Consider the following 12,266-nt stretch of genomic DNA (forward strand, 5'->3'; position numbering starts at 1 on the left):
GGATTGGAGGTAAGGTTTTTCACTTTTGTTAAGTGTCCTTTTGATTTGATTATGCTGTTGCCAAGTTTCTTCCATAAATTACATACAATTGTATTTAACGGTTCGGTTCATCAACTACTAATCATCGTCAAAAGCTATATGCATAATAGCTAGTATATATTCATATTTCTTAGCAAGTGTGTGCATATGTATGTATATGTGTGTGGATGTATATACTGGAACTAAACGAAGCTAGCTTTCACGGCATGAAACTATACACGTGTGTATATTTTTATATTTATTGTTTCAGCTATTTCAAGTAAAACATTTGTTTGGAGTTGATCAACCAAAACTTCTTTTGAATTAGTATTGTGGAATTAGCTTCACAAATCCAACCCTACGAGATTTCTACCTTTGCAAGACTGCTTTATATACGATATTACTTTGGTTGCTAATTGATTGGTTTCAAATGCAAGAAAGGATTAGGGAACAAACTACTTCACTTGTGGTCAACCTGTAGCTTGCATATATGGGTAAACGTTCCAAATTTCTTTATTCTTCTAATGACTGATTGTAAGTTGTTATTTACAGAACTAATATGGTTTATGGTTCAGAAAAGTAGGAAGTAGTAATTAGAGGGAAACCCGATGGCTCTTTCTATTTTGATTCATTGCTTTACACACACACACACACACACACACACATAACATGATATGTGATCTGTATAATAGGGATTTACAGTAACAATTATATGCCTATTGGTTTTTATGTATAGAGGCCGATATGGAGAAGGTTGTATATGGTATTTACTTATCATTTAATTAATTTCAGAAGATAGCTTACTTATATTTGACTTTTACATGTTCCATGTTTTCTAAAGTTGTACTTTTACAAATGTTATGTCGTGACCATGCTATTATTTACATATTGTTAGGTTAAGTGGAGTCGATAGTGTATATCCGTGAAATTGAGATTCATGATGAACTGATGTATGTTATAGAATGTATGATGTGACTGCACCATGAAGTAGTGGTACAAGGATGATCATGCTTGGTATATCCGCAATAGGGGACCATACGTATTTCAGGGGTGATCATGCTTGGTATATCTACGATGAGTGATCACTGCCTGCACAATTAGACTATGCCTATGGTTCTGCTTGGTTTATCCGCAATGAGGGACCATACGCATTATAAGAGTGATCATGCTTGGTATATCTGCGATGGGTGATTACTACCTAGAGCTATAAGATACAGTCCTACTTGGTATATCCGCTATAGGAGACTGTTAGGGGTGATCATGCTTGGTATATCCGCGATGGGTGATCACTATCTACGTTAGTAGACTATGCATATAGTTTTGCATGATATATCCCCAATGAAGGACCATACGCATTCTAGGAGTGATCATGCTTCGTAAATCTGCGATGAGTGATTACTACCTAGAGTTAGGATGTGGTCCTACTTGGTATATCTGCGATAGGGGACCATACGTATTTTAGGGATGATCATGCTTGGTATATTTGTGATGGGTGATCACTGCCTGCACGATTGGATTGTGCATATGGTTCTGCTTGGTATATCCGCAATGAGGGACCATACGCATTCTAGGGGTGATGAGGATTAGTTGTACTAGGTACATTTCAATATGCGACCATATTTTAGTTAGATTCAGTTGAGTGGTCAGGAACCCTTACTCTTGCTCATTTCCATAAGGTTAGTCTGATCCTAGATTCGAGTGAATAGGAATTGCTCACAGTAGATGTTGTGTTGATAAATTAGTTTTATCATGTTATTACTTGGAATCTAGTAGGGAATTATGTATAATTCCTTTATTAAATTTCATGAATTGATATGTGATCTTATTGATTGATTAACGTAGTTAAATGTTAATATCGGGCATCTTTGATTCTTGCAATTGATTAATTGGAAAGTTATTGTGGAATGATGTTGGGTATGATTGTTATTACTATGATCAGATTCATTGACCAATGTGGCTAGAAAATAATGTTGTGCTTCGTTGGTTGTTCTTTGAGATGTTGCATGCTATAAATTGCGGTATTGTGTTGAAACATAGTGATTTATGAGATGGATGAAATGGAAATCTTGATGGTCATGAGGGTTTGTTATGTAGCCCTGAATCTAGTAATTCATGCTTGTCAAGTCCCAATAATTGATTGAGGAATGCAATGCCTTTTTATTAGAACGCACTGGGATAAATGTCTAAGTTTAGTGAATGATGAACTACGAATGGCTTGACCCCATCTTAGGGTACGTAGGCAGTCTAACGCTAAGGTTAGATGTAGTCATGAAATAAAAGAAAATGAATGTGTGGTTAAATCATTGATTAGTTTTGGTCTTGTCTCGAAGAAGAGACATGATAAATAAACAGGGATCTGTTGACATCATGTGTCGATCTTTAATGTATGTCAGGATCGGGGCGTGACACGTGATCTCAGTAGACAATATTCTTTTATTTTTCCCAAAAGGTTGTAACGGAAGGAAGTTGAAATCCTCACGAAGTGTTGTGAAATTCGAGATATCTTTGGTCTTGTCGATTTTGTCGACAGTTTATTAGCGATTTCTCAGCTATAGCGTTTTTCCCCACTTGTTGATCGAGGAAAGGTAGTCTAGTTTGTGATGTTGATTATGAATAAAGTTCTAACAACCAAACTATTGTCTCACCCCACATTTGTTTTACATCTTTCGATGACATTGATCATTTTGAAATCCACGATGATGTTTTCTCTGGATGTTTGGCTATGTAGATGCAGCATGATGGATTATCACTTATATTTTCCAACAGTTGGAACCGTACGAAATGAACCATCTTACCCATGACTTAGAGTCAACCGTTACAATCTTTATTTGAAAACCAGAAGACACTTCTTTGTGGAGAACGTGTCCAAAACCTTTACCAACCATAGACTTCTCAAATACATCTTCACTTGAAATAAGCTAAATTTCTGATAGCAGCGATGGAAGAACCAAATGAATGTCTACAATTGCATTATTGTGTATTACCCTGGTTATGTAAACGTAGTTACTATTTACCACAGCAAAAGACATATCTACCCTTGAACACCTTCATTTTGTCCTACCTCATTTCAATTGAAAATTCATGACTATTGATATGACGTTACCTACAAATCATCAGGAAATCATCCGAGTGGTTATAATCACTTTCTGTATCCAAATGGAAATGGGGAATATCACCATAAAGTTCCGATATGAGGTATCTTGTATGTATGGAGGTTATGGGGATGTTTCGGTGAATATTGATCGACTTGATAAGTTAACTCACTTTTCGTTGGTCCAGAGGGACTACATTTTAGACCACTTGGTGAATTTTCTCATTTTTGAATTTATCGGATTTTCTGGCATTTCAATCGACATCTACTTCAACCGTGATTCCATAGTCACCTCCTTGTGCCTGAAAGCATTCCAGTCAACCTTGAGTACGCATCTACCCTACTGCACTTCATATTATCTCTGGGAGAATCGCTTGGACATTGAAGTTTTAGTTGTGACCATTAATTCATCAATTACCCAACAAATACTTTGCTAAACGAATCCTTATTGTTGGTGATTGAATCTCTCGGAAGCTACCGTTGTAGTGAGATGTCATGCATTAATTCCAGTTACCTTGTATTCTAGATTTGATGGACTTGTTTTGACCCTCAAATCCGTGATTGTTCTTTTAACATTCTTAACATAATTTTTTTGCTAAATTCGAGAGAAATTCACTATGAATCTGCTCTTTAAGGCGTTATGAACTACATTGTTCGGTTACATGGTTTGCATGTGACTATTGTATTTCGTCATGATGTGCGGTTTACTTCCAAGTCATTGGAAGCCTACTTGAACGTTATGAGTACTAAGTTTTTGTTTAGTACCACATTTCACCCTCAGACTAACGGCTAGTCTGAACGAACTATCCAGACCTTAGTGAACATGTTGCTTTTATCCGTTCTACAGTTTTAGTAAGATTATAACAAACACTTATCCCTGTTATAGTTGTGTATAACTACGGTTACTATTTCAATTTTTGGTATAGCTCCGTTCGAGACGTGGTATATAGGGTATATGCATAATACACAATTGGCATAAGAGTATTGCGAACAGGTATTCGAAGGATCGAGTTTATGGTATAGGAAATTGCTTACTTTTGACGATGTCACCCTAGAAGGTAGTACGTGAGCGCGATCAATGCAATATTTGGTTGATTTATGTGTATTTCCCAATATTTGGTTGATTTATATTGCACCATCGGAAATTATTTGCTTGCTTATCGTGACGACAATGAGTTGTTGGTATTGCGAGCTACCGCTAAATTATTCATTGGATTCGTTAAGCAAGTGGATGAGTAGGTTCGTCTACGTTAGTATTGCTATTTATTTATTCATTATTTATTTATTGTTTGGACTTGACCCAAGTTACTACACACATATCTTCAGTGTACGTGACGCTACGAGTGTGTAATTGAAAAATCATTTCTATGTTTAGTTTTGATTTTAGTATAACTATTTTAATTTTACATTATTATAATTTTGACGTTATGTTGTTGTTGTTGTTGTTATTATTATTATTATTATTATTATATATAGGATGCTTTTAAGGGAAGGGATCCCCATTTTTTTTTTTTAAATGGGAATTAGTTGTGGGGTCCACACCACATCGAATTTTAACGATCAAAACCATCCATTTTTCAAGTTGTACCGCATAGATCATCCTTGCAAAATATTAGCCAAATCGGAAATATTTAAGACATCTAATTGGGTTCAAAGAAATGAACGTGTACTTTGTTATATAAGAAACAATGAAATTTGATCTTAATAATTAAATTGGTAAATAATTTCTGATTGAATTGAATTTTTACAAGGATGATCTATTAATCGAGACTAACAAAATAGATGGCGGTTCGGATCGTTGAAATTCGATGTGGAGTGGGTCCCACACCTAATCCTCATATATATATATATATATATATATTTTTTTTTTTTCTTTATTTACTTTATGTTCTTATGAAGGGATTATAGTATAGTATTGTACTGAAGAAGTGGGAAAATTTCAGTTTGGAGGCATGAAAGAGGAATCATTGCAATCCGATTGCGACGGAATGACAGTCTCTTTTATGCAACCGCTCTAGCTTGATTTCTTCTTTATATATTTTCTTTCTATCCTTGAGTATTTTATGTTTAGGAACTTATTTCAAATTTTGGGAACGAAATTTTTTTAAAGGTGGGTAGATAATATGGTCTTTAGTTCATACTACACCAAACATGAGTATTTAGACTATCTCTAACCGTTAGGTCAAAACCTAAAATGTAGGTTGTAAACTAATCCAATCTTTGTCCAATGGTTAGACCTAAATTGAGTTTTGGGTTAAAACCTAAAATTTGAGCAAATTTAACCAAGAATTTAGGCCAGGTTAAAAGGTTGGCCCACCAAATTTAGATTTTAAACTATTCAAATCATTCTCCAATGGTTAGATCTAAAATAAGTTTTGGGTTAAAATCTAAAATTTGGGTCATTTTAAAATTTTAAATACATTGAATTCAAGGACTGAGATCAAATATGAGCAATCTAATGGTAAAAAAAAATCTAAAACGGTCGAGTTAGATCCAACAGCTAAAACAATTATAAAAAAAATATTTAAATCAAAATTCATCCAAAAACTTTGTAAGTATATGTTTCATTGGTTGGTTTAGTGAATTTTCAACTTTTCTCGAAATCTAAATATTTTTATGTCCCTAAATTTTATTTTGAAAAAAGTTACTGAAAAAAAAAATTTAACTTAAATTCATTCTTTAATAATTTCAGGTTAATATTTTAACCTAGAACTATTGGAGCAAAAAAAAAAAAAAAAAAGGTTTTTAGGTTAAAAATATTAGTTTTTAACCAAGGGTTGGCAAGAGTCTTCTTTTTTCTTAGCAAATGATAGTATCTACACTAATGGGATTGGAAGCAAGTCAAGTCTTACAATAGGCTTGCCATAATAATGTGGTTAAACTTTGTTTTTGGCGAGAACCAAATTTAAGATATCTCACTTACAAGTGAAGAGGAATACCACTAGACTGTAATACTAAATGGCGGATTGGAGATGGTCTTAGAGAGTAGTATCTGATGCACAAATTAGTATATTCGACAAAAATAGTCAGAGCAGTTCGACATACTAAGAGCTAGTTTGGTATTGTTGTTCTTTGTAAAATAATTGCTTCTGTTGTGCTGTGCGAACAAGCAACTGTAAAATAAAGTTGTTGAGAATTTTGTATATTTTTTTATTTTTTGTAAAAGTGTTTTTAACAAAAAAAAAAAAAAACAGTGTTTGAATCTTTGGTAAACTTTTATATAAATTGTTGTAAACATGTTAAATGACTAAAAAGTATATGATATTTTATATGATATACTAATTGTCAAAGGGAATAATGTAGGACAATGATTTTAATTTTGTAATATATATGGGATATACTTTTCTATGTTTTTCTACTGTCATTGACAACAATATTTTTAAGAAAACGTTTTTTTTTACTAAACAAATTTGATGTTCAAAATTTTTTAATAAATTATTTTTTTAGAAGCACTATAATTCCAAACCAGCCGACATGAAATCTTTGTGTTGAATTTTATCATCTTGAGAGACAAACTCACCCACGTAATTCCCTGTACCAATTAAGAGCAACTCCAGCGTTGGAGCCCTCCCCCCAGGCAATGCACTATTCAATCCACCTAATGAATAGTAACTGCCCTTAATGAACAGTAATAGCCCTGGCAATAGCATTTGCATCTCCACCGTTACACTTCAATAGCCCTGGCAATAGGCAATAAAATATTAGTATTTTTTTTATTTATAAAATAATACAAAATAATTTTAATTGTAATATCGGATAAGATTTTTAATTATTTTCGTTGCGCTACGTGTCATTATCTGAAGTATTATTAAATAATACAAAATAATTTTATTTGTAATTTCGGATAAGATTTTTAATCGTTGTCGTTACGCCACTTGTCATAAAATCCGAAAAGACAATTATTGGGGATGGATTTCCGATAAATTTTTTAATCGTACTCGTTATGCCACGTGTCATTATCTGAAAATACAATTATTGGTGATGGATTTCTGATAAGATTATTAACCAATTACGTCGCGTCACGTGTCATAATCTGTTCACAAACTTTGAGGAGAGAGTTCCATCAAATTTTTAATGAATGACAGCATGCCACGTGTCATAATCTGTTCACAATCTTTGAGAATAGATTTCCATCAGATTTTTAACGAATGACAGCATGCCATGTGGCATTATGTACAACCTAATCCTTTCTGAATCTTCTATATAATCCACCATCCATCCTTACAAATCTCACACCAATTTTCTCAAGATCTCTATCATTATTCATAGTTTCTGCTTCCTTCTTCACAAAAATCTGTATCATTATTCATAGTTTCTGCTTCTTTCTTACAATGTCTTCTTCTTCCTCAAGGATGATGTGGGAATTCGATCAGGAAGAGGAAGAATTGTTTAACCAATCAGAAGCAATGTTCAATCAATAGGGGGTAAAAAATGATTTATTTTTTGCACCGGTTGAATGATTTATTTTTGCTTTTGGTTTTGGCAGCGTACCAAGCTTGTGCTTGAAGTTCCTACACAATGAAAATAAGTAACAAATAAATAATACAAATAAATAATCATAATGAAAATAAGTAACAAATAAATAATTATAATGAAAATAAGTAACAAATAAATAATACAAATAAATAATTATAATGAAAATAAGTAACAAATAAATAATACAAACAACATAATTATAATGTAAGTAGGTAACAAATAAATAATACAGACAATAAATAATAAAATAATGTAGGTAACAAATAAATAATACAAACAATAAATAATAAATTATGTAGGTAACAAATAAATAATACAAACAAATAATTATAATGTAAATTTGGGTATAAAAAAAAAAGCACATATTGTTACCTGATCCGAGTAATTTTCCCCACTTCGAATATTACTACTAGCTTGTGCCAAGGCGTCTCTCCACGTACTAAACGATTGGCTAAGTAATTTCCAACGACTGGACATTGATTTTTTGGTTCTTTGCCCACCAATTTTCTCAAGATAATTGGTATGAATAAGACTCCACATTTCTCGCAACTGCATCTCATTACCCGTAAGCGAACTATGAGTAACTTCAACCCAGCTAGTACACAACGCAACATCTTCAATAAGCGACTAATTCGTACCTGCACCAGTGGTCATTTTGTTGAAAAAAATTGGATTCAAACTTTGAGACAAAGAAAGGAATGTGATTGAAAGTAGTTGAGAAAATATGAAATTGTTGTGTAAGGTAGATGATAATGAGAAGGTATTTATAGAAAAGTAAAAACAATTTTTTTTACAATTTTTTTCAGAGTTTTCAGATTTTTTTTTGAATTTTTTTGAATTTTTTACAATTTTTTTAAATTTTTATTCAATTAATTAATCTCTGCCGTTGGATATAAAAAAATTTGAATTCCAACACTCCAGATTGTGCCACGTGTCACAACGGTAACTTTTCTTATTTTTAAAACTATTTTTTCTTTTATTTTTTTATTTATAAAGAATATTAATATCCACCGTTGATCTCAGATTGAACGGTGGATATTAAATCTGACTTTTTTATTTTTTTTGACCGTTGAGATCGAACGGTCCAAATTAAATAACCGTTGAGATCTAACGGACCGTGGGAAGCCACGTGGCTTCCCAACGGTAACTGACAAATTTTTTTTTTTTTTTTTTTTTGATTTTGTGTCGGCGACGCGCCCCCACATGCTAGTGGGGTGCACGCACCTGACACAAAAAAAATTAAATATTGCGCTGACGCCAGGCTGACGTCACATGGCCTCAGGCTCTCGAGCTGGCAATTCCCCACGAGCCCGGAGCTCGGGCCTCCACCTTCCCTCGGGCTAGCCCACGCTGGAGCTGATCCATCGGGCCTCGGGCCCTTGTTCTGTTCCCTGTCCCCCGAGCTATAGCCCACGCTGGGCTTGCTCTCAAGGCACTTGTCCTTTTTTCTAAAGAAAAACATTTAATCATCTACCGTCTCAAAGTCGAACTCCCTTTGAACTTTGACATGATGATGGTCCGAGACCTTTCTCTTCTCCTGTTTCGAAAATGACAAAATGTTATGGGATTTTATTACTTTTGCTTTATTTATTTATGAATACTATTTTCTATTCATTCAAAATTCAAAATTATCTCAAAACCCCAAATAGCCGGCCAAAGGACGAAGAGAGACTCAGACCAGAGGGAGAGGGAGAGACCGAAAACAATGGAGACAACACCACTGAGAAAGCCTCGCAGAGACACTGCCGATATGCTGACGTGGAAAGAGGTCCCACACTCCGACTCTCCGCCCACCGCCTCCTCCGCCCACCGCTCTCATCAGGTTCCTTTACTTTCCACTTCAACATTACTCAGTAGTCAATGTAAATTTCTTCTTGCTTTCTTTCTTGGTGATGGTGAATTAAGAAAGCTAATCAAGCTCAAGAGGTGCATTTTCAGCCGTCGGATGGAATCAGCAAGGTGCTCCATGGCGGTCAGATCACTGATGAAGAAGCTCAGAGCCTCAACAAACAGTGAGATCTCCTCTCAACTCAGATCTAGCTATTAATTTAGTGGTGCATGCTTCATTACTATAATTTTCTGCTAATTACCCATTAACCTGCTCAAACTGCTGAATGAAGGCGACAAAATTTTCTGTTTTCTGATCTGAAGAATATTTACTTTGATTGTTTTATATTCATGTGATCCTAATTTATGTTTTCTGATAAGACGATATTCTAAACTACTCTAATATCCGAGGCAGTTCACTGCCTTGCCCGACTAGCCTAACCCACGTATGTCTACAAATGCTTGCAATGAAACCCAATTTTTTTCCTTCTCTTTTTTTTTCAAATTTGCCCATCTTAGATCCACCAAGAAATCAGTACTTTTTTTTTTTTGGTAAAAAAAATCACTACTTTAAGTTTAAAGTATATGGTTAATGGTCAATATTGAAAATCTAAAACCCAGATGAAATGTGGTACAGGAAGCCTTGTTCAGGCTATAAACTGAAGGAGATTACTGGAAATGGCATATTTGCAGCAGGTTCAGGCAAGGATGCTGCACCAGAATCTAATAATGCTAGTAACAAAACAGGGCTTCGTATTTATCAGCAAGCACTCAATGGAATCAGCCAAATCTCATTCAGTGTTGATGAACGTGTCACGCCTAAGAAGCCTGTCACTGTTCCTGAGGTTGCCAAGCAGCGTGAATTGAGTGGGACATTGCAGTCCAACTCCGATTTAAAATCCAAGAAGAGTGGATCAAATGCCAAGTCAAAGGAGCTCACTGGAAATGACATCTTTGGCCCTCCTCCTGAAGTCGTGCCTCGATCATTGGCTGCTGCTCACACCCTGCAAACTAGAGAAACCAGAGACATTGGGGAGCCTGCACCCCGAAATCTACGCACCTCTGTCAAAGTTTCAAATGTGAGTTTACTGATTCATTTTGTTTTTGTGAATGAATGTTTTCATTCATATCTTCTTTTCTCAGCTTTAGTTATGATAATTAATCAATTAGGAAATATAACACTAGATAAATTAGACTTCCATAATTTTGGTTTTAAGTATGCAATTGAGGGTTCTCCTGTTTAGGGTTTGTTGTCAAATAGTCGTCTAGTATGTTAGGTTGTCAGACTGTTAGTTTGGACCATTCTTTCCAACAAGAATTAATTGGATCAAAGTTTCAAAATTGATAGCCTAGAAAGATAGCCTGCTGGAGAACGCTTTCCTGTAATCCAGGTATGTATTACTCTGCCGAGTAATCCTAGACTATCTTGCGAAGTAACATTTCTTGAATTGTTGTATTGAAATTTACTTTTTGTCACACAGCCTGCTGGAGGTCAGAGTAATATTATGTTCAGTGAGGAACCTGTTTCCAAGACTTCTAGGAAAATACATAACCAGAAGTTTGCAGAGCTGACAGGGAATGATATATTTAAAGGTGATGTTGCTCCAGGGTCTGCTGAAAAGCCCCTAAGCACGGCTAAGCTGAGAGAGATGAATGGCAGCAACATCTTTGCTGATGGAAAGGCATCATCCAGAGACTATCTGGGTGGTGTTCGCAAGCCCCCCGGTGGAGAGAGCAGCATTGCCTTGGTTTAACTCATAATCCCTGACTTGTTACTTTCCTTTATCATCAATAAAGTCGGTCCCATCATATGATTTCCCATAGCGGACTCTGTGTTCTGACTTGTAAAACCCTTCTTGCCCGCCCTGATGAGATGAGCATCTTCGATCTCTAGGGTTTTGGGGCGTTGGATGTGAGACTGAGTTGTAGCCATACAGTTATATGTGGGTAGTGCATGAAATGTAGTCAGAAAAATATGCAGGAGGTTTTGACTAATTGGTTATTACAAGCATGTTTATCTCAGTTTCAAGTTTGTGTTCACTTGTTTCTGGGCCTATTTCATTTACAAAATAGATGATAATTTAAGAATTTTTACACTCTTCTTCTACTTGCTTGGTCCAGCCATTGGTGTCAAGAAAATCTGGTTGAGATGCTGTTTTTTGGATTGAAAAAGGTGGAAAAGTTCGTAATTTAGGTTAATTTTAAGGGAAATTATTTCCGCACTTTCTTTTTCTCCCCATGCGCTACTCTCTCATTTTTTTTGTCCTAGTCACTGGATTGAATAAATCAAGGGACGTCAAGTGATGGATAGTTTAGAAATAAATTAAGAAGTGGAGAAAACGAGAATGCGAAAATGATTTTCCAATTTTCATTACTTGAAGAAAGTTTACAGTTCCAACTCTAGCTTATTAGATCCTTCTGAAAGAAAATGGACCTAAAGGGGCTAGTTTGTGAAAAAATAAGTTGTGTTTAATTTGCACCTTAATGTGGCTCTTGAAGCACAAAAAAACGAAGCCAATGAAGCACTCATTGGTGTGGTGTGTATACACCCCGTGGCGTCGGGACGTGACATGAAGGTTTCTCCTGAAGGGAGTTGCAAGTTTGGTCTCAAGAGCAGTAGTTTGAGGGCGAATCTATGAAAGTTTCTCCTGAAAGGAGTTGCGGGTTTGGTCTCAAGAGCAGTAGTTTGAGGTCTTCATAGATTCGCAGTGAACAACAAAATCTTAATTTACTAAATTAGTGAAGTTATTTTGTTAAACTAGAGATAATCGAACCCTAAACTCACCCTAAACTCGCTACCAATCTAAGAAAGAAAGAAAGAAAGAAAGAAAAGAGAAACGAAACAATAATAATA

The 12,266-nt window shown here is 35.0% G+C and overlaps 1 protein-coding gene across 2 annotated transcripts; it reads left to right on the plus strand.

Moving 5' to 3' along the window:
• The first annotated feature begins 9,117 nt into the window (after window positions 1-9,117).
• Window positions 9,118-11,452, plus strand: LOC103932601. Of its 2 annotated transcripts, none has more exons than XM_048581938.1 (4): window positions 9,118-9,407; window positions 9,524-9,597; window positions 10,050-10,491; window positions 10,774-10,952. In XM_048581938.1, the coding sequence occupies exons 1-4, from the start codon at window positions 9,291-9,293 to the stop codon at window positions 10,870-10,872; spliced, it is 732 nt and encodes a 243-aa protein (XP_048437895.1). In that variant the 5' UTR covers window positions 9,118-9,290; the 3' UTR covers window positions 10,873-10,952. The 2 variants fall into 2 exon arrangements, with proteins under 2 accessions (XP_048437895.1, XP_009340505.1); XM_009342230.3 differs by having other exon boundaries at window positions 9,142-9,407; window positions 10,894-11,452.
• The last annotated feature ends 814 nt before the right edge of the window (window positions 11,453-12,266 follow it).

The sequence above is a fragment of a genome, unplaced genomic scaffold, assembly GCF_019419815.1.
Source record: "Pyrus x bretschneideri cultivar Hongxiangsu unplaced genomic scaffold, Pyrus_bretschneideri_v1 Contig18, whole genome shotgun sequence".
NCBI lineage: Eukaryota > Viridiplantae > Streptophyta > Magnoliopsida > Rosales > Rosaceae > Pyrus > Pyrus x bretschneideri.

Coding starts and splice junctions, on each gene's coding strand:
- LOC103932601 (XM_009342230.3), top strand. CDS start 9,291: ATGGAGACAACACCACTGAGAAAGCCTCGCAGAGACACTGCCGATATG. Junction 9,598..10,049: donor GCTCAGAGCCTCAACAAACA/GTGAGATCTCCT, acceptor AATGTGGTACAG/GAAGCCTTGTTCAGGCTATA. Junction 10,492..10,893: donor CCTCTGTCAAAGTTTCAAAT/GTGAGTTTACTG, acceptor TTTGTCACACAG/CCTGCTGGAGGTCAGAGTAA.